Raw genomic sequence first — 20,235 nt, 5'->3', positions numbered from 1 at the left:
GCACAACAGCCACTGAACAGTGATTCTGTCTGAGTCTCACACCATCTGAACACCACTCTCTCACACACGACACATCTGCTTGACACATGAGAAAAGTAGTTTACAGACACAAAGGATAAACCTATGTATTTAATTCATTGGAATTTAAACGAGCATGCCTACATAGCCTAAATTGTTATGTATGCAGGTAAAGTTGGTATTATAAAAACTAGGGGTGCTCATGCTTGGAATCAGTAGTGCTATATAATGCGATGCACCTGCAAACTGAGCAAACCAGAGTTGGGGGTCTTGAGGACGCTTGAAAACCTCTACAGCAGAAACCTGAGCTTTTTTTTACTTCCTCTTTTTTTTACAGCATTAATACATAAGATAAACAAAAACAATTTTACTCTGATCTTGAGATTTATTTGCCAAGTCAACTCTAATTGCAATGGAAAATACCACTTGCATGCAGTTGTAACTTGCCTAATATAAACCATGTCCCAAACTTGAAATGAATTAGCTTGTTGCCACTGTAATAGTGTAAGAAGGGCTTTAACTTTAATGAGGAATATATGCATAATCTTATGTGGGAGTCTCTCTAAAGGTAACTGTGTTGATGACTTTGCCTTAGTACAAAAATATGATTATAATATTTGAGATAGGACATTCAACTACAAAAATGGACTTGTACATCTTATTAAATGTGGGGCCCTTAGGTTGGCCCCTTTTTTTCCTTCATTTTTTTTACTGCCATTATGTGTGGTTGAATTTGTGGGTTTTCTTCTCATGGCCCTGTTGTCCAGGAATGAACTGTTCTTTAGAACTTTGATAAGACCAAGTAACTAACAAATGAGATGATAATGGTTTCAAAACTGTTGTAAATAGGCCTACTGTAATTGTATCTGGATATTGAAGCTGCTTTGCATTGGCCATATTGATGGGATTGTGGTCCACTCTACTGGCAATCTTTCAGGAATGACACTACGGGTCTGCTATAGGAAGTCCCTGAACCATCTCTCCATGCTCACTTCTGATCGTGACCTGATCACGATCACCTGTCGACACTTCGACCACTAATATTGCATGGGGCGGGTGACATGATTCTTTAGATTTGAACAAACTCATTTTGTTACAGTTTCTTTATTCAATTCAGCTTATTTCAATTTTTCCTGCAACTAAGCAATTGGTTAACAAACACGTAGTAGCCAGCTTGCATGCAGCCTTGCAAGTTAGTTTGAGTGAGATTCTTACTGATTAGGCTATAATGTATTTTTTCACAGTGAACAATGCCATTGTAATAATAAAATATTTCAGCTGTGCAGGTGTGTGTGCTACCAGTCCAACAGAGCTCGCAAAGTAATAGAATTTGGACCATATCACTCATGTAACTAACTTACTAGAAATCATACCTCTTTATTGATCAAAACGTAGAATTTCAGCTGTTTTACGTCTAAACGCACCCATTTTTTCACCCCCACTGTTTTTGTCAGATTCAATTTGCAAACAGCCCAGCTAGAAGCAACTGGCGGTTATGGCAGGGGCCCCTTAAGGGGTAAAAAGGTTCCTAACAGTGGGAGGCAAGAATTCCGCAACCAGCCTGAGGATCTGCCTGCAAAACATTCCTGCTTTTTATCGAAGTGCTTTGAGATCCAGCTGCAACGGTGTAAAAAAAAGTGAATGGCTGCTGCCGGGCCTCATCCCCCACTGCAAAGGACCTCTAGGAGATTATCCTTCATTTGAGCTTGCCCAACCCCAACCCCTATCTGAGTGACCAGAAAAGGAATGGGGGAAAATCCAACCTGATGTGCTGGATGGACAAATGGAGAGAGGGAGGGGGGGGGGACCCTTTCAAGAGCATTGGTAGAAAATGAAAGAGGGGGCCCACAATTGTTTGGAGGCAAATGTAACTTAAAGCCCCCATGCAGTCTTTCTATTTTTAAATCATCACTTTATGTCTAACAATTCATAGTGTGTGTTTATTTTTTTTATATAACTCAAAAATATATGTTTAATCATTTATTTCCCTAAGCCACTGAACTGCTCAGTCTGTTAGGAAAAATATTTGAATATGAAATGTGATATTTACATTCACAGCCCTGATTGGCTGATAGGATGGTCTAGAGCCCAACCCCTCAACCCTTCAAAAAAAACAACAACAAAGGCACATCGTATTCTACCTGTCAGTTGGAGCTGGACTTGGACCCTGAAAACAACGAACTTCCATAGGTGAGTTGGCTACCTTGTCATGTCATCATTACAGAAAGCATACATAATGCATCTTAATTTGCTATATCATTGTTGTACAGTTTTCAATAGGTCACCAGAAGATGCAGGGCCAGAACAGCCTGTTTGCATGGTGGACCATCCTGGCCTAAACTCATTGCATTTTGCAATGAATAGACGTCAGATTATATGGTATAATCTTCAGTATCATCACAAAGTCTATTTAATAATTTTATGAAATAGACTTTGTGATGATACTGGAGATTTTAACGTATTTAAAAAATATATGCGTAAACACTCTTCAATTACACATTTTTTATGTTTTCTGCTGTTGAAAGTTGAACAAAGAAACCAGACTGCAATGAAAGGTTGTTGTCATTCAAGATAAATTCTCTTGTCAGTTATTTACATAACATAATAAACAGTCCGTAAACAAGGTTAGAATGAAAGTTTGTAAGTATTTGTTTTACATGTGCTCAAGGTGTTTCTTTGAGAGGAAAACAGATCATGGTGAAAGTAAGAGGGTGTTAGCTAAACATAATCGAATAGGAGGTATAGAGAAGCAACAGAGTAGTCATCTATAAAATAGAATCAAGTAGTGGTTTTATTTACATTGTCATCACAAGCTTTCTCCAACACTGACATTACTATAGTCAACTATAATCACATCCTATGACAGGAAAGATGGAAGAGTTAGTGTTTCATACTTATTGCACCCACATTATTACACTTAGCTTCTTAACAAGAACATACTTGGCGGAATCTGTTGTGCTATGTGATGGTTGGAGTGAAAATCTACCGAAGAATATATCTCCAGGAGGATGGTTGGTGAACACTGCCCTTACACACTGTACAAATGTGTTTTGAAATTGTCATACAGTCAATCACAGATAGCCCTGCCCGTTGACAATTCCTACAAATTGGTTATAGGGCATGGGTCAACTATTACACTCTCTGAAAAAAGTAATATATACAGTAGAAGTTGGAAGTTTACATACACTTAGGTTGGAGTCATTAAACCTCATTTTTCAACCACTCCACAAATTTCTTGTTAACAAACTATAGTTTTGGCAAGTCGCTTAGGACATCTACTTTGTGCATGACACAGGTAATTTTCCAACAATTGTTTACAGACAGATTATTTCACTTATAATTCACTGAATCACAATTCCAGTGGGTCAGAAGTTTACATACACTAAGTTGACTGTGACTTTAAACAGCTTGGAAAATTCCAGAAAATTATGTCATGGCTTTAGAAGCTTCTGATAGGCTAATTGACATCATTTGGGCTCAATTGGAGGTGTGCCTGTGGATGTATTTCAAGGCCTCCCTTCAAAATCAGTGCCTCTTTGCTTGACATCATGGGAAAATCAAAAGAAATTAACCAAGACCTCAGAAAACAAATTGTAGACCTCCACAAGTCTGGTTCATCCTTGGGAGCAATTTCCAAATGCCTGAAGGTACCACGTTCATCTGTTCAAACAATAGTATGCAAGTATAAACACCATGGGACGACGCAGTCGTCATACCGCTCATGAAGGAGACGCTTTCTGTCTCCTAGAGATGAACGTACTTTGGTGTGAAATGTGCAAATCAATCCCAGAACAAAAGCAAAGGACCTTGTGAAGATGCTGGAGGAAACAGGTACAAAAGTATCTATATCCACAGTAAAACGAGTCCTATATCAACATAATCTGAAAGGCCGCTCAGCAAGGAGGAAGCCACTGCTCCAAAACCGCCATAAAAAAGCCAGACTACGGTTTGCAACTGCACATGGGGACAAAGATCGTACTTTTTGGAGAAATGTCCTCTGGTCTGATGAAACAAAAATAGAACTGTTTGGCCATAATGACCATCGTTATGTTTGGAGAAAAAAGGGGGAGGCTTGCAATCTGAAGAAAACCATCACAACCGCGAAGCACGGGGGTAGCAGCATCATCAGTCAGGAAGTTAAAGCTTGGTCGCAAATGGGTCTTCCAAATGGACAATGATCACAAGCATACTTCCAAAGTTGTGGCAAAATGGCTTAAGGACAACAAAGTCAAGGTATTGGAGTGGCCATCACAATGCCCTGACCTCAATCCAATAAAAAGATTTGTGGGCAGAACTGAAAAAGCGTGTGTGAGCAAGGAGACCTACAAACCCGACTCAGTTACACCAGCTCTGTTAGGAGGAATTGGCCAAAATTCACCCAACTTATTGTAGGAAGCTTGTGGAAGGCTACCCAAGTGAAACAATTTAAAGGCAATGCTACCAAATACTAATTGAGTGTATGTAACCTTCTGACCCACTGGGAATGTGATGAAAGAAAGAAAATCTGAAAGAAATAATTCTCTCTACTATTATTTTGACATTTCACATTCTTAAAATAAAGTGGTGATCCTAACTGACCTAAGACAGGGAATTTTTACCAGGATTAAATGTCAGGAATTGTGAAAAACTGAGTTTAAATATATTTGGCTAAGGTGTATGTGAACTTCTGACTTCAACTGTATACAACATTTTTCCCATAGCAGTACAATCTTGGGTCTATACAGTATATTACTCTTTTTCAGTACATGTGGTGGCTAAATCATGCCCTTTGGAAGATTTATAAGGAGTTGTCAATTGACAGGGGCTACTCATCTATCTTTGATTGGCTGTATGACCAATACAAGACATTGGTAGTCATTACAGGTATCTGACCTATAGGAGCTTTGTCAGTTGGTGCTGGGGCTATCTGGGCCGTAAGAACAGAGTGGTACTGCAGTCTGTGTAGTCCATTAGGGTCCAGCTCCGGGATGCCCAGGGAACCCATCCTGGATGGGTTGGGGAGCTTGTCTGCAGAAAGAAATGGACAGACAAACAAAATATGAGTTGCACTACATCGGAACCACTTTGATATCCATACCATAATTTGCTAGATTGAAACGGAATATTCACTGCCCTCTCCCACCTTACCTTGTGATTATAGAATGCTGTGACAGAAAAAATATTGGTAAGTGGTAACCCAATCAACAGCCAAAGGTACATTTTTTATTTGGGGATAGAGCTGGGTGATATTTTTCACAGTTTTGATGGTATGATGTTATTTGACGGTATTTTATGTTTTTTTTATAATAAAATATGCTTTATGAGCAGTGCATGACCCTAGGGTTGCAAAACATAAATTATATGTGATTTCAATGGGGATTTCTCCATTCTGATTGTTTTATACTGTTCAATCCAACTTCAAACAAAAATAATTGATAGCATTTTCATACATTTCTGAAAAAAGTTATGTATAGAACGTTTGCCCCATAGCAGAACAACCTTAGGTCTATATATCATTTTCACAATTTCAGAGTGGTATTTCGAACCTCATAGTGTAGAAATAGCATCAAGAACAAAAAAAACTGAAAAATCATGTTTTTAACTGCACTGGGCCTTTATTAATAGGTAATTTACCAAGTCAAATTATGTTGCTTTGCAAACACAGCAAAACTAGTGAAAAACCATTGAAATCAACAGTAAAGGGATAAAACATGTGTAGCAGGTGTGGGCTACTTGTTGTTGTGTGAATAATGAATGCATTCTGGCTGTTTGTTGTAATTAAGAATTCGCTACTTCAGAGAGGTATAGTGTCTCTGTTGTGTTTCAAATGCTAATTATGGTAGAAAGAAGGACACAAGAACAACAATAAGGTACTAATATTGTTTTTGTATGAGATGACAGAGAGTAGGTTCTATCTTGATGATGATTAAGTACCATAAACTTTCGTTTCTAAGCACCTTCTCACTTTATGCACTTTTGTACCTTTCACTTTTTAAGCATCATGGCCAAAAAAAAATTAAAAAAATTGCACCTCTAGCCTCTGTTTTAGGATTTTCCCCAACCTTTTAACAATAAAACATTGCTTGGCATGAATTTGCTACAGTAATATACAAAAATATCATAAATACAGATAAATGAATGCACATACAAATCAGATAGGTTGTTTTGAAAGGGAAGGAACAGGGAAGGATAAACATTTGCCATGGTGGTCCTTGAGAGAAACGAATGTATTCTACAAGATATCCAGTATTTTTCCTCTGCCTGAGTATGCCTTTTTCCATCTTAATTGAATTACACAGGGAACTGTTCATAAATCTGTTCCACAAGTGAAAACATTGGAAACATTATTTGCTGTGAATGCTGTGCAGGCCTACATGCACAATACTCCACTTTGACTGAATGAGAGTAGATATGGAAAAACAGGTCAACCAATTGCTTCTAATGTAAGAAAATAGATGAATGAATAAAGAGATTTTAGTATGAAGAGTGGATGGACAGAGATGGTTTGCTTGTCACGTGAATGAGCCTTGGTGAGGAGTGTGACAGAGGTGATCATGCCCTCTGCTGTGTGCTGTCAGAACTTCATGAGGCAGGTATGGTCACCACCACTAACTCCACAACTTGTCAAGACAACTTTACATCCAAAAAAACATATAGTGCCTTCAGAAAGTATTCATACCCCTTGACTTATTCCACATTTTATTGTGTTACAACTTGAATTCAACATTTATGAAATCGATTTTTTTCTCTCACACATCTGCACACAATACCCCATAACGATAAAGTGGAAAGAAAAAAATGTCATGCATTTTTGCAAATGCATTGAAAATGAAATACAGAAATACATTTACATAAATATTCACCTTTGGCAGCGAATACAGCTATGAGTCTTTCTGGGTAAGTCTCTCAGAACTTTGCACACCTGGATTGTACAATATTTGCAATTTTTTTTTAATTCTTCTGTCTAGTTTGTTGTTGATCATTGCTAGACAGCCATTTTCAAGTCTTGCCATAGATATTCAAGCCGAAGTCAAAACTGTAACTAGGCCACTCAGGAACATTCAATGTCATCTTGGTAAGCAACTCCAGTGTATATTTGGCCTTGAGTTTTAGGTTATTGTCTTGCTGAAAGGTACATTTGCCTCCCAGTGTTTGTTGGAAAGTATACTGAACTAGGTTTTCCTCTAGGATTTTGCCTGTGCTTAGCTCTATTCCGATTATTTTTATCATAAAAAAACTCCATAGTCCTTGCCGATGACACACATATCCATAACATGATGCAGCTACCACTATTCTTGAAAATATGAAGAGTGGTACTCCGTGATGTGTTGTGTTGGATTTGCCAAAATATACTGTATAACACTTTGTATTCAGGACAGTTCATTTCTTTGCCACATTTTTATTGTGTACAGGCTTCCTTCTTTTCACTCTATCATTAAGGTTAGTATTATGGAGTAACTACAATGTTTTTGATTCATCCTCAGTTCTCCTATCAAAGCCATTAAACTCAGTAACAGTTTTAAAGTCACCTTTGGCCTCATGGTGAAATCCCTGCACGGTTTCCTTACTCTCCGTAAACTGAGTTAGGAAAGATGCCTGTATATTTGTATTGACTGGGTGTATTGATACACCATCCAAAGTGTAATTAATAACTTCACCATGGTCAAAGGGATATACAATGTCTGCTTTTTTTACCAATCTGTGCCCTTCTTTGCGAGGCATTGGAAAACTTCTCCGGCCTTTGTGGTTGAATCTGTGTTTGAAATTCACTACTTAACTTAGGGACCTTACAGGTAATTGTATGTTTGGGGTACAGAGATGAGGTAGTCATTCAAAAATCCTTTTACATTTTAGTAATTTAGCAGACGCTCTCATCCAGAACGACTTACAATTAGGGTTAAGTGCATTATGGGGTATTTTGTATAGGCCAGTGACACAAAATCTCAATTGAATGCATTTAAAATGTAGTCTTTAACACAAAAAAAATGGGGAAAAGTAAAGGGGTGTGAATGCTTTCTCTAGGCACTGTCAAAATCTAACCTTTGCAGATATTTACAGACTGAATTTTGTGGAAAGTATATACAGTACCAGTCAGAAATTTGGACACCTACTCATTCAAGGGTTTTTCTTTATTTTTGCTCATTTCTACATTGTAGAATAATAGCGAAGTCATCAACACTATTAAATAACACATATGGAATCATGTAGTAACCAGAACATTGTTAAACAAATCAAAATATATTTTATATTTGAGATTCTTCAAAGTAGCCACCCTTTGCCTTGATGAAAGCTTTGCACACTCTTGGCATTCTCTCAACCAGCTTCATGAGTTAGTCACCTGGAATGCATTTCAATTAACAGGTGTGCCTTGTTAAAAGTTAATTTGTGGAATTTATTTTCTTCTGAATGTATTTGAGCCAATCAGTTGTGTTGTGACAAGGTAGGGGTGGTATACAGAAGATAGCTCTATTTGATAAAAGACCAAGTCCATATTATGGCAAAAACAGCTCAAATAAGCAAAGAGAAACGACAGTCCATCACTACTTTAAGACATGAAGGTCAGTCAATGCGATACATTTCAAGAACTTCGAACGTTTCTTCAAGTGCAGTCGCAAAAACCATCAAGCACTATGATGAAACTGGCTCTCATGAGGACCGCCACAGGAAAGGAAGACCCAGAGTTACCTCTGCTGCAGAGGATAAGTTCATTAGAGTTACCAGCTTCAGAAATTGCAGTCCAAATAAATGCTTCACAGGGTTTAATTAAGTAAATGCTTCACAGAGTTCAAGGCAAAGGGGTGCTACTTTGAAGAATCTAAAATCTAAAATATATTTTGATTTGTTTAACACTTTTTTGGTTACTACATTATTCCATATGTGTTTTGATGTATTCACTATTATTCTACAATGTAGAAAATAGTAAAAATAAAGATAAACCCTTGAATGAGTAGGGTGTCCAAACTTTTGACTGGTACTGTATGCATACCAAATAATAAAAAGTCAATTACATACTTCACAAAAACACAATACTATCCTAGATGTAAGTACAAAACCTGATATAAATGATTTTATACATTTGGTTGCATCTCCTATTTTATTGGTGTGGGTGCATTCATTCAATGCAGGCAGGGTTCACCTTCGTAGCTATAACGCACTACTCCTGCGTAGTAGGGGGCAGTAATGAATCTTTGCCAGGAATGTAGGTTCGTTTGGTGTCAGACATCTGGGTAACCGAGGAGATCCAGGAGATGGTTTCTAATTCCCTAAACGTAGACAGACAGCAGTGAAGATTGTATAATTCTGGCAACTTTGTTATGGTCAACTTGTTGACAAAAGCTTACAATTTCATCTAAAGAAGTTAGCTAACAGCGAGCTTGTGTGTATTCGTACATTGTTATTTTATCTTAGCTCGCTAGCACACATTAGCTGGTAAGCTAACATTAGCTAGCTAGCAAGCTAACTAAATAGCTGAGCCCGGATGCGGTGAACTACAACAAGTCTTTGGCCTTGGAAGAGTTGGGCATCAGACTTGAATTATGTCAAGCAACCGTCAACAGCAAACTGGCGGTGGAGCGGGGCCTGGGACAAGTAGCAGCAGTACCGGTGGCACAACCAATGCTAACGGTGCCGCCAGCGTAGGCGGTAACGTCAGTGCGAATGTGAACAATTCTTCAAATGTTGTGCCCTCACGGACTCTGGCTACAACTGGCGATGGATTGCTCGTACCTGCAGCGGCTGTTCAGTCTCCAATAAGCTTAGCCACACTTAGCAGACCCAGTTCATCCTCTTCTGGCACCAGCAGAAAACGTCCTCTCCACCAAGCACCTCTCTACAATGGTCTCTTGAATTCCTACGAAGATAAAAGCAACGATTTTGTGTGGTGAGTTTTCCTGCAAAATGCTAGCTACTTGGCGAACTTGTTTAGCTAATTAGCTTGCTGACTAGGTTGCTAATTATATGTCGCACGCTAGCTCAATTTGAGTGCATTCTTGTTTGCAATGTCCGTTTGGCAGCTAGCTAGCCTGGTAGCTACAAAAGCTCAGAAATGCATATCATTAAACCAGACTCATTGGTTGTTCTCACTTATTTATTCTCACTTCAATAGTTGAACACTGTCAAAGTAAGATTCATTTCCCTAATTAACCAAATTAAGTTGTATTGCATTTTCTTTTCAGCCCGATCTGTTTTGAAATGATTGAGGAGGCACACATGACAAAATGTGGACACAGTTTCTGGTAAGCAAACTTGATGACATTGGCAAGGCTACAGTACATCCATTTAATTTCTATAGCTTTTAGTACCATTCATCAATATTAACTAGAATAATCTTTCCCTATGCTGGTTTTCCCATTCTATTTCTGTGTTCAGCTACAAGTGCATTCGCCAGAGTTTGGAGGACAGCAATAGGTGCCCAAAATGTAACTACATCATTGACAACGTGGATCAGCTCTATCCAAACTTTCTTGGTAGGTTTGTCTCTTGATATAGATTAGGTTTCAAAACAATTTCCTACATATGTTGGTGGCTGTGGTGTAGCTAGCTTCCCTACAGCTTTGTCACCGGCTTTGTCCCAAATGGCAACCTATTCCATATTTGGTGCACTATTTTTGTATTGGCCCTGGTCAAAAGTAATCTTTGAACCTTTCCAATACATCACTCCTCCGCGATAGTAATTCTAACTCTTGTTTTGATTTGTTACAGTCAATGAACTTATTCTCAAACAAAAACAGAGATCAGATGAAAAACGGCTGAAGATGGACCATCCGGTAAGTGCTTCAGCTGATCAGGTCTCATACACATACACTTGCACAAGAAACCAGACCTGGGTCAAATGTTACTACAAAATGCAGACAACATTATGGGCCAGTTTCTCAGACACAGATTTAGCCTGGTCTTCAATTTAAAAGCAAGCTCAATGGAGAATCTTCATTGAAAAAGCTTCTTAGTCCAGGATTCTGCTTAGTCTGTCCAGGAAACTGCCATTAACTTTACCCTAGCAATTGTTGGTGTGTATGAGGTCTAATCGTGAAGGAACCCAACAGTTAACCCAATATCCCAAAAGTACCTACCTAATTGTATATTTGTCCTGTTTTTAGAATGGGTCAAGATGGCAAGTGTTTCAAGACGTCTTGGGCACAGACCAAGAAAACCTAGATCTTGCTAATGTCAACTTGATGCTGGAACTCCTTGTACAGAAAAAGAAACAGCTGGAAGCGGTATGCGTATTTTGTTTAAGCACTATATATTTAACCAGCAGAAAATGAATGGTGGGCGGACAGCGGGACACTCGCCCAATGTTAACTTTTTTATGCCTTTCCCTAACCTTTACCATAACCTCACTGAAACTATACCACATTAACCATAACATAACCCCTTATCGAACCCAGGTGTGCATGCTCGTGCAGCGACCAGCAGCAAGGTATTTCTTCTCATGTGCTCCTTGCTGCAAAACCAATTGCCCTCTGGGACAAATAAAGTTGAAACTTGAACCCCCCCCAAAATAACTGCAGATCAAATATACACTTTCTTTTGTTTATTCATAACATTAAATTGAATTAATCCTATTAAGTGGATATGGGCTTTGTAGTCATACCTTGATTGACCATTAACGCTGTCTGTTTATTCCCATAGGAATCACAAGCTGCTCAACGTCAGATCTTAATGGAATTCCTCAAAGAAGCAAGAAGAAATAAAAGAGAGGTGTGCCCCATATCTGTTTGGGATCTCATCTTATGTTTCAGTATTTACTTACAGTAGTAATCTATGTGAGGAAATAACCATTAGTTATTGAGTGACATTGTGTTTTACCATTCAGCAACTGGAGCAGTTGCAGAAGGAGCTAAACTTTTTGGAGGAGGATATCAAGCGTGTTGAGGTAAAATAATATACATAACTAGCTATCCTAACATTTCTGTCTTCCTGAAATGGATTACAAGTCAGAGGTCTGGTTTCCCTGACACAGATTAAGCCTAGTCCTGGACAAAAACTCTGTGTCCCAGAAAAACCGCCCCAGAATGTTCAGAAATGCAGGTAAAGGCTGTCTGTTGAGGAGTTTTAAAAATAACTAAATACATTGTGCATTTTCTAGGAAATGAGTGGACTGTACTCACCAATGAGTAACATGGATCGTAACTTGGACAGCACGGTGCCCAATTTCGAGGCTCCCTCACCTGCACCCAGGTAAAACAAAGTTCTGTCCTGTTCTTTAGTCTTGTGAAAGGACCAAAGTAATTATCTGACTCAGAATATACATTTGGGATCTTTGTATGAATATCCTTTAAACGTTGTGAAAAGGTTGAGCTTTTACAGGAGACACTGATATATATTTACGGTAACAAACAAATTCTTGCCTTTACAGTAGTCTTATCGATTCGACAGAGTATGTGAGTCAACCACCAGGTTTTGGTGGAACTTCCCAGGTAAGTCTTACCCACTTTAGGTTTCTGAGCCATAGGCTGCAACCCTGTTCTCCACTCTTCTAGTTATGGATTTAAAAGCATAGGATTGGTGTAAGCATTGGGTGGAGTGTTGTTAAATCCATGCAAGAAAGTGTGCAAGTTTACACTTTGGGAGAAGGTTGGAGAATCGAGAAGCAGCCATTGTGAATCATTGATGTTGGTGGTTCAGGTTCACATTCTGCAGATGCATGTGTTTAGTGTCTGTCTGTGTCTTTTCAATTTTACCAAAGGGTAAGAGACAAACGTGGTACAACAGTACTCTGGCTTCACGCAGAAAGAGGCTCACAGCGCACTTTGAAGATCTGGAGCAATGCTACTTCTCTAACCGGATGACCCGATTAACAGGTACCCTCTAGGTTTATGTCGACTTTTACTTAAAAGGCTTCTCTGGGTAAAGTAATATCCTTGTATTCCAAAAGAGGAAGGGTGATGGCATCTCCCACAAATGACTGTAACAACAACCCTCTAGGTTTAACTTTTAGCTGACTGAGCTGCATTATCTTGCAGAATCTATTTTAGGCTTGAGGCTCCTGCCCTCTGGCTGACTTGCACTCGCAAGACATAAGGACGAATCTGATAATAAACTAAAACATGGTTTACTTTCTAATGGTGTTCAGGGTTAGATATTTATTGTTTGTCTTGTTTTAGATGACAGCAGGAACCTAAATCAACTGGATGATTTCATGGAGTGTCTCTCAAAGTTCACACGGTACAACTCTGTGCGGCCGTTGGCGACCCTGTCTTATGCTAGTGATCTCTACAACGGCTCCAGTATTGTCTCTAGGTAATGTCAACCCTCAACTGTCAAACACAAATCCTTGATGGCTTAACCTCCAACATCGTTTTAGAGAATTTGTCGGTACAACCGCAGGCCACGTGTAACCACGCCAGCCCAGGACCTCCACATCCGGCTTCTTCACCTGAGGAGTGGGAGTGCTGAGGAGTATTTCGATCTGTAGTAAACTCCTTCTGTGGGGAAAAACTCACTCTGATTGGGTGGGCCTGGCTCCCAAATGGGAGATCCATAGATTAGGGCCTAATGAATTTATTTAAATTGACTGATTTCTTTCTATGAACTGTAACTCAGTAAAATCTTTGAAATTGTTGCATGTTGCGTTTATTATTTAGCACCATCCTAATGGTTAGTATCCAATTTGACCTACAGAGAGCGCTCTTGTATCACAATACATCTTCCATTTGCTACCAGAGGGTAGCAGAAGGCACCACTGTGTCTGTTGCTAGCTCTATCTCTTATCTACCTCTATCTCTATGGAAAAGTACTAATGCAATCTGATAGGAGACTTAGTGTGGTCCACAGTTGGCGCCTCATTCCCTATATAGTGCTGGTCAAAAGTAGTGCACTCTATAGGGAATAGGGGGCCATTTAAGATGCTACCATGCTTCTTATGAAATAATGCTTCATTGCACGCAACTAAATTCACCATTGTTACTTGTTTGATGCGACTTCTTATTGGCTATTGAGGTTGATGTTTTGCCCTCTTGTCTCTGCAGCATTGAATTTGATCGTGACTGTGATTACTTTGCCATCGCTGGCGTCACCAAGAAAATCAAGGTGTTTGAGTATGGAACGGTGATCCAGGATGCTGTGGACATTCATTACCCTGTCAATGAAATGACGTGCAACTCCAAAATCAGGTGACCTTTCAACCTGTCTTAACGTTGAGAATTACCATCTCTGTATTACAGTAGAAATGACACACTTTTAAACAATGTTCATTACCTTAGTGGGTTCCCTATTCTGGGTATTGTTTTAAATGCTGTTATAGATTTTATGGATCTCTTTACTTTATCTAGGATATTCATTAATCCTCATAGAAACATGGAAGAACAGGTCTCGGCTCTTACATCCCCATGCGTTTTGTATTTCAGCTGTATCAGCTGGAGCAGCTACCACAAGAATCTGTTGGCTAGCAGCGACTACGAGGGAACAGTCATCCTGTGGGATGGTTTCACTGGCCAAAGGTCAAAGGTCTATCAGGTATGCACCTGGCGCGCTCATTCCCTGAGGTTCCCCCCTTTCAAATACAGCTACTCTAATACAATGGAACAAACAAACCACAGCTGTGAAGATTGTTGCTGCTAAGGCCTCCTACTATACCCAGAAGCTTTTACCTTTGTTTGATTTTCTTTGGACATCAATCCATTACTAAATGGAAACAGACACTTTTGCAGATGTACTGTATGAAATACATATTTCCTCCAGTCTGTCTTCAAAGTAAACCTTTGCTAATGTACCCCAGTATTCTTGGGCTAGTGAGATTTTAGCTATGGTGGCATTTACACTGCTATAGATTGAAATCTATTCCGTTATAAAAGTCAGTTATGTTTGTTTCACACCTGTGATGTTCCTCCAGGAGCATGAGAAAAGATGTTGGAGTGTCGATTTCAACCTCATGGATCCCAAGCTTCTAGCCTCTGGTTCTGATGATGCGAAAGGTAATGTTGAAACGATGCAGTTTTTTGTTTGCACTTCTCCCAAGGTCCTAATAAACAAGATGCCTGCTGGGTTTAAAGGGAACATATTGCTAGTCTCAACATCTCTGGTGTTTTGTTATTAATCTAGGATTGCATCTGTTTTTTGTTTCTTTCAGTGAAGTTATGGTCTACCAACCTTGACAATTCAGTCGCCAGCATCGAGGCCAAAGCAAATGTGTGCTGTGTAAAGTTCAGTCCGACATCGAGGTATCACCTTGCTTTTGGATGTGCAGGTAGGTTGACCTGTGATGCTACTACTTCTTCCAAACCTCCTCCAAGGTCTTGATTTGGGTGAAGGATGAGTTGAAACATGCATTGCACTTCATAAAACATTTTTGGGGTGAAGGAGTAATTGAAACATGCATTGCACTCCGTAATTTCTGTGTTTTCTCCCAGACCACTGTGTCCACTACTACGACCTCCGCAACACTAAACAGCCCATCATGGTGTTTAAAGGCCACAGGAAAGCTGTTTCCTATGCTAAGTTTGTCAACGGAGAGGAAATTGTATCTGCGTAAGTCAACTCAATCAAATTACGTTCAGAGATGTCACACTTTATATTTGACCATATTGTAAAGGTTCCCCAAAATGTCACAGCATTTTCCTATTAGGTCTCTGATATGATAAAGACCATATTTGGTAGTCAAAGTGCATGTTCTGCTGACATAGTTCCTCTTCTGTATCACACAGCTCAACAGACAGCCAGCTAAAGCTGTGGAATGTAAACAAGCCCCACTGCTTGCGCTCATTCAAGGGCCACATCAATGAGAAGAACTTTGTTGGCCTTGCCTCCAATGGAGACTATGTTGCGTGTGGTAAGTGGGACCACATTGACAGCAGCATGCTGTGTGGTGCTGGAAAAGTCCTTCAGTGGATTGTGAAAATACTTTCTCAGATTGTGTCAATCAGATTGACATTCATATATGGCTTTAGATTTAATGTCTTTGGGGACAGTCTATTGATTGACCAATCGTGGATGTGTTCAGTTGTTTAAGAATGCATTTTGGGTGCTTTCAAATGTAGTGAGTACTTTGATATAGTGAGTACTTTGATATGATATGGTACTAAAAGATCTGATAAACTGCCAGATTTTGGAGTTCAATCATTCTTCTCTCTGCAGGAAGTGAGAACAACTCACTTTATCTCTACTACAAGGGGCTGTCCAAGACACTGCTGACATTCAAGTTTGACACTGTGAAGAGTGTGTTGGATAAAGACAAGAAAGAGGATGACACCAACGAGTTTGTCAGCGCTGTATGCTGGAGAGCTATGCCTGACGGGGTGAGCGAGAGAACTGTGTGTCAGTCAGATCAGTGGAGATTCATGTCTGATATCCTCTTTATATGTCTGCGTTACAGTTAAGCCTCTCGAAATGGCTGCAAACTAAATATTTTCTGACAACAAATGCCTCTCTTGTGACCTTAATAATGGTCCCAGTGTAGGGTCTATAAGAAACTAGGGCATTCCTCCAGGCAGAAGGACACCACTGTCCAGTGGAGCATGTTATTACTCTCTCACATAAGGACAAGTAACTGCCACACAAGAATGGCTCAAAACACAAACAGTTTGGTCTAAGATAATGTTCATAATCCCAAACGCATCAACCCACCTACAATATCCATGGTTGGTAAATAGAAAAACACAGGGTTGAATACCTGGCAACAGTCATACACCATGTCACTGCATAAATTAACCACCTTTTGAAAAACCCTGATGAAGGCTATGGGTCGAAACGCGTTGGTTTCAACAATACTGAAGCATTTTAATAACGACCTCTCCAAGAGTAGCTGAATTTCCTCTTCAGTTTGCTCCTTAATTCATGGACCTTGTTTGGCGAGTGAGGTAGCAACATCGTTCCTTTCTCTTTGCACTGAATTTCCCTGACCAGCATAGCTCAGTTTAAAAAATAAAATAAAATCCACCAAATGAGAAGTTAATTACCAGATGATATCGTTTCAATGTTGTGGATACATTTATACAGACTCTTTAAGGCCACATTTGTCATTTAGTAAAAGCATAATCAAGAAATTGAATAATAATGGTGTCAATCAACCATGAGTACTAATTTAACAGTTTCATGGTTTGTGTCCTCTCTTGTAGGAGTCCAATGTGCTGATTGCTGCAAACAGTCAAGGAACAATCAAGGTTTGTTTTGTAATTGTATTTTACTCGGCCCGGTTTCCCAATAGTGATGAACTTAAGCTTACGAGTGTTGAAGACAGCTGAAGATGTAACATGAGTTTCCCAGAACACCATGCAGAGAGAACGGTTGCTAAGTGCGTCGTTGGAGCAGGAGTTGATACTGTTGGGATCAAAAGAAAGGGAGCGCTGCTCTCAGATCAGCTTTCTCCATTCAAATCTTACCTTAACATTTATAATTATTTCACAGTACTGATGATGAATCAGCTAATGCTTACCCTATAATAGTGTACTAAATCACTGATTTGGCACATCATTGCACACGTTAGGCTACACTTCATGACATATGTTGAGACACATTTCAGACAGTAGCCTCCATGTAGCAAAATAGAACAATTGATTGAACATGAAATGTATTTCAATGTGATTGAAATAGGCCTATAGTCAAATGTTAATTCAAGATGACTGCATTAACATTTTTCATTAGAATTATCATTTTATAATACATTGTTTGTATCAATTGCAAAGACATTGGCAACATTTGTTAACTTTGTTCTGAAGTTATTGGCAGTCACAGAGAGAGAGATGGATAACAAAGAGATGTACCATCCCGGATATTTAACAATGCTCCTACTAAGATTCTTAGCCTTAAGATGCTTTTGGGAAACCGGGCCCTGGACTCTGCTTATGTATTTAGCATTGTCTTTCTCTGGTTTGGGAACTTGGGGGTTAAAGTTCTCCGTCACTGCGACAGATTTCTGTCATATGGATTCTGGAGAGGTCGTTTTTGAGATCAGTGTAGTTCCGTGATAAACATATCTGGGGGGAGGGGTGGTTTAGAGATGACATGGCCTAATACAGAAGAACAAAATATATTTCCTCTTTTGTACTCTATTGCTCCTCTTTGACATCACAACTTCCCATCAAACCAACTCATGAATGCCCTACTCGAAGTTTGTCTAAAAACACTATTTTGCTCTTTACCCTTTAGTGTGCGTACTTTACTGTATGTATACTTGGGTTATCACTTTCCAACAGGAACATTTAAAAAAAATCACTGGAGGATGTCATTAAGTTTGTCATTGGATTTTTTTGGAGTGGCTGTGTGAAGTGTATCAGGTTTTTCAGCCTAGGAAAAATGTAGGCTACATGGTTTATTCTTTCTGCTCAACTGTATTTTTCTCTCTATAGGTACTTGAGCTTGTTTAAGGTCCATCAGATCTCATCAAAGCCTCTGGAAACTACGGCTCCATTTCTTTCATGGCCAGTCCGGGGTTTGGACCGTATAGTTTCTTGGTTGAATAGAAACTTTGCAATTCTAGATCTGAGGTGCTGACCAGATTGGGAGATTGAATAAAACCAAAGTCATTTGATTTTAATGAGCAAGAATACTTTGGAAAAGACTGAGTACATCATACACTAGGATTGTGGATGTATGTAATTCAGAATGAGATTGAGGGCTTTTCTGCACAGAAGAAGATGAAGCTTTTGAAATCCTCTATTTGAATTAAGTTAATGACTAATAGAACATCTCTTAACATGATTTGAAATTTAATTGAAATGTGTTCTTTTTAATAAACTTGTAAAATGTATTTCATTAAGAAAAATGTACATCAGCAAGAAGCTAAGTTGCATTTTTGAAGGCCAAAGCACAAGTCAAAATAAAATGCAAAATGACTCATTGTATGAATGCATTTTCAACCCAATGTATACATCTGTCATCCTTTTCAATAGTCTTTGGTTTACCCCTATGTTTAGACTTTGTTTGATGTTTCAAGCAATGGCAACATCTTTTAACTGGACTTGTTTTCATTCTGCAATCAAGCTTTCAGTGGCATGGCTTATGGTCAAGAATTTTGAGTTTGAAAATGCAACAGAAGATTGACTAATGACTTCGAGACATTTCACTCATGTTACAGTATATTTCTCTTTTGTCAGTAAACATGTATTTGATAATACAAATCCTGTCTCCAAAATACTTTCATTTTGTATTAAATCATGATACATGTTGCAACCAGAACACATCCAACACATGAAATCAAGTGGATTTGCTAGAATGCCAAGATGTTCCTATTTTCTGAGAAATGACCAAGAGATGTTCTGTATTTGTATACCTAAATAAATTATTTGCAGATAACTTTTGTCTTTGCATTGAGTTATTCTTGGTTTAAAAAGGAGGAATGTAAGACTGAAATTGAGTAGTCTAATGTTCCCTGACTTTCACAGTTGCATCTTATCTTGATTACTTTGATATCTTCACAATTTGTACGAGACAGCTTCCTTGAACAATCAATTTAACATGAGTTATTTGCAGGACTGTTTTCATTGTCACCCCTTGAGTTCCTGTCTAAGTATTATATACAGAAAATCATTTCATTTTCCGTTTCATCCTACTTTGACTCTATTTCATTATTTGTACGTGTTTAGTTATACCCCTCAATTCCCATGGCTTGTAACTTAAATTATTAACTGAGTGAGCAGCTTCTTTCTTTTGCTGGTATAAGAGTCATACATTGTCAGTTATCAGAAGGTGATTAACTTATGTAACACATGACTATCCCTTTTATCAGATATTTTTCCACCATTCCACTCCAGCACAGCTCCTCTAGCTCAATTTTCTCCCCATGCAGCACCATGGTATCAGCCATCCTCCTCTCTTACTGTAACCCTATAGAGTGGACTTACTGCAATCCTTTAAAGTGGACCCTGTGCCTGAAAATGCTCCTCAGGAGTCCTTCATGTAGCACCGCCTCTCTGTGGGTGAGCTTACAGCGCCCCCCGGAGTCACAGCCTGAGAACATCATTATATTCCATTTTAGAGAGAGAAAATAGGACCCAGCTGTCAATCACACCATGGGGCATCTCTCTCTCATCTCTTTCTCTCAATTCAGCAGACTTTGTTGACATAAATGACTTACATTGTCAAAGTACACACACTATATATTCAAAAGTATGTGGACACCCCTTCAAATTAGTGGATTCAGCTATTTCAGTCACACCCGTTGCTCAGGTGTATAAAATTGAGCGCACAGTCATGCAATCTTCTTAGACAAACATTGGCAGTAGAATGGCCTTACTGAAGAGTGCGGTGATTTTCAACGTGGCACCGTCATAGGATGCCATCTTTCCAACAAGTCATTTGTTC

General features: G+C 39.0%; 1 protein-coding gene across 2 annotated transcripts; it reads left to right on the top strand.

The window, feature by feature from the left end:
- Nucleotides 1–9,158: 9,158 nt before the first annotated feature.
- cop1 (COP1 E3 ubiquitin ligase) lies at nt 9,159–19,227 on the top strand. Of its 2 annotated transcripts, none has more exons than XM_029725708.1 (20): nt 9,159–9,877; nt 10,173–10,232; nt 10,366–10,463; nt 10,699–10,763; nt 11,094–11,213; nt 11,629–11,697; nt 11,813–11,872; nt 12,086–12,177; nt 12,356–12,416; nt 12,686–12,800; nt 13,104–13,239; nt 13,968–14,111; nt 14,346–14,454; nt 14,834–14,912; nt 15,068–15,184; nt 15,348–15,465; nt 15,642–15,766; nt 16,072–16,232; nt 17,052–17,096; nt 18,282–19,227. In XM_029725708.1, the coding sequence occupies exons 1-20, from the start codon at nt 9,534–9,536 to the stop codon at nt 18,297–18,299; spliced, it is 2,136 nt and encodes a 711-aa protein (XP_029581568.1). In that variant the 5' UTR covers nt 9,159–9,533; the 3' UTR covers nt 18,300–19,227. The 2 variants fall into 2 exon arrangements, with proteins under 2 accessions (XP_029581568.1, XP_029581567.1); XM_029725707.1 differs by having other exon boundaries at nt 9,161–9,877; nt 14,831–14,912.
- The last annotated feature ends 1,008 nt before the right edge of the window (nt 19,228–20,235 follow it).

Source organism: Salmo trutta, chromosome 31 (genome assembly GCF_901001165.1).
Source record: "Salmo trutta chromosome 31, fSalTru1.1, whole genome shotgun sequence".
Classification (NCBI taxonomy): domain Eukaryota; kingdom Metazoa; phylum Chordata; class Actinopteri; order Salmoniformes; family Salmonidae; genus Salmo; species Salmo trutta.
This window is presented reverse-complemented; position numbering and strand designations above follow the sequence as displayed.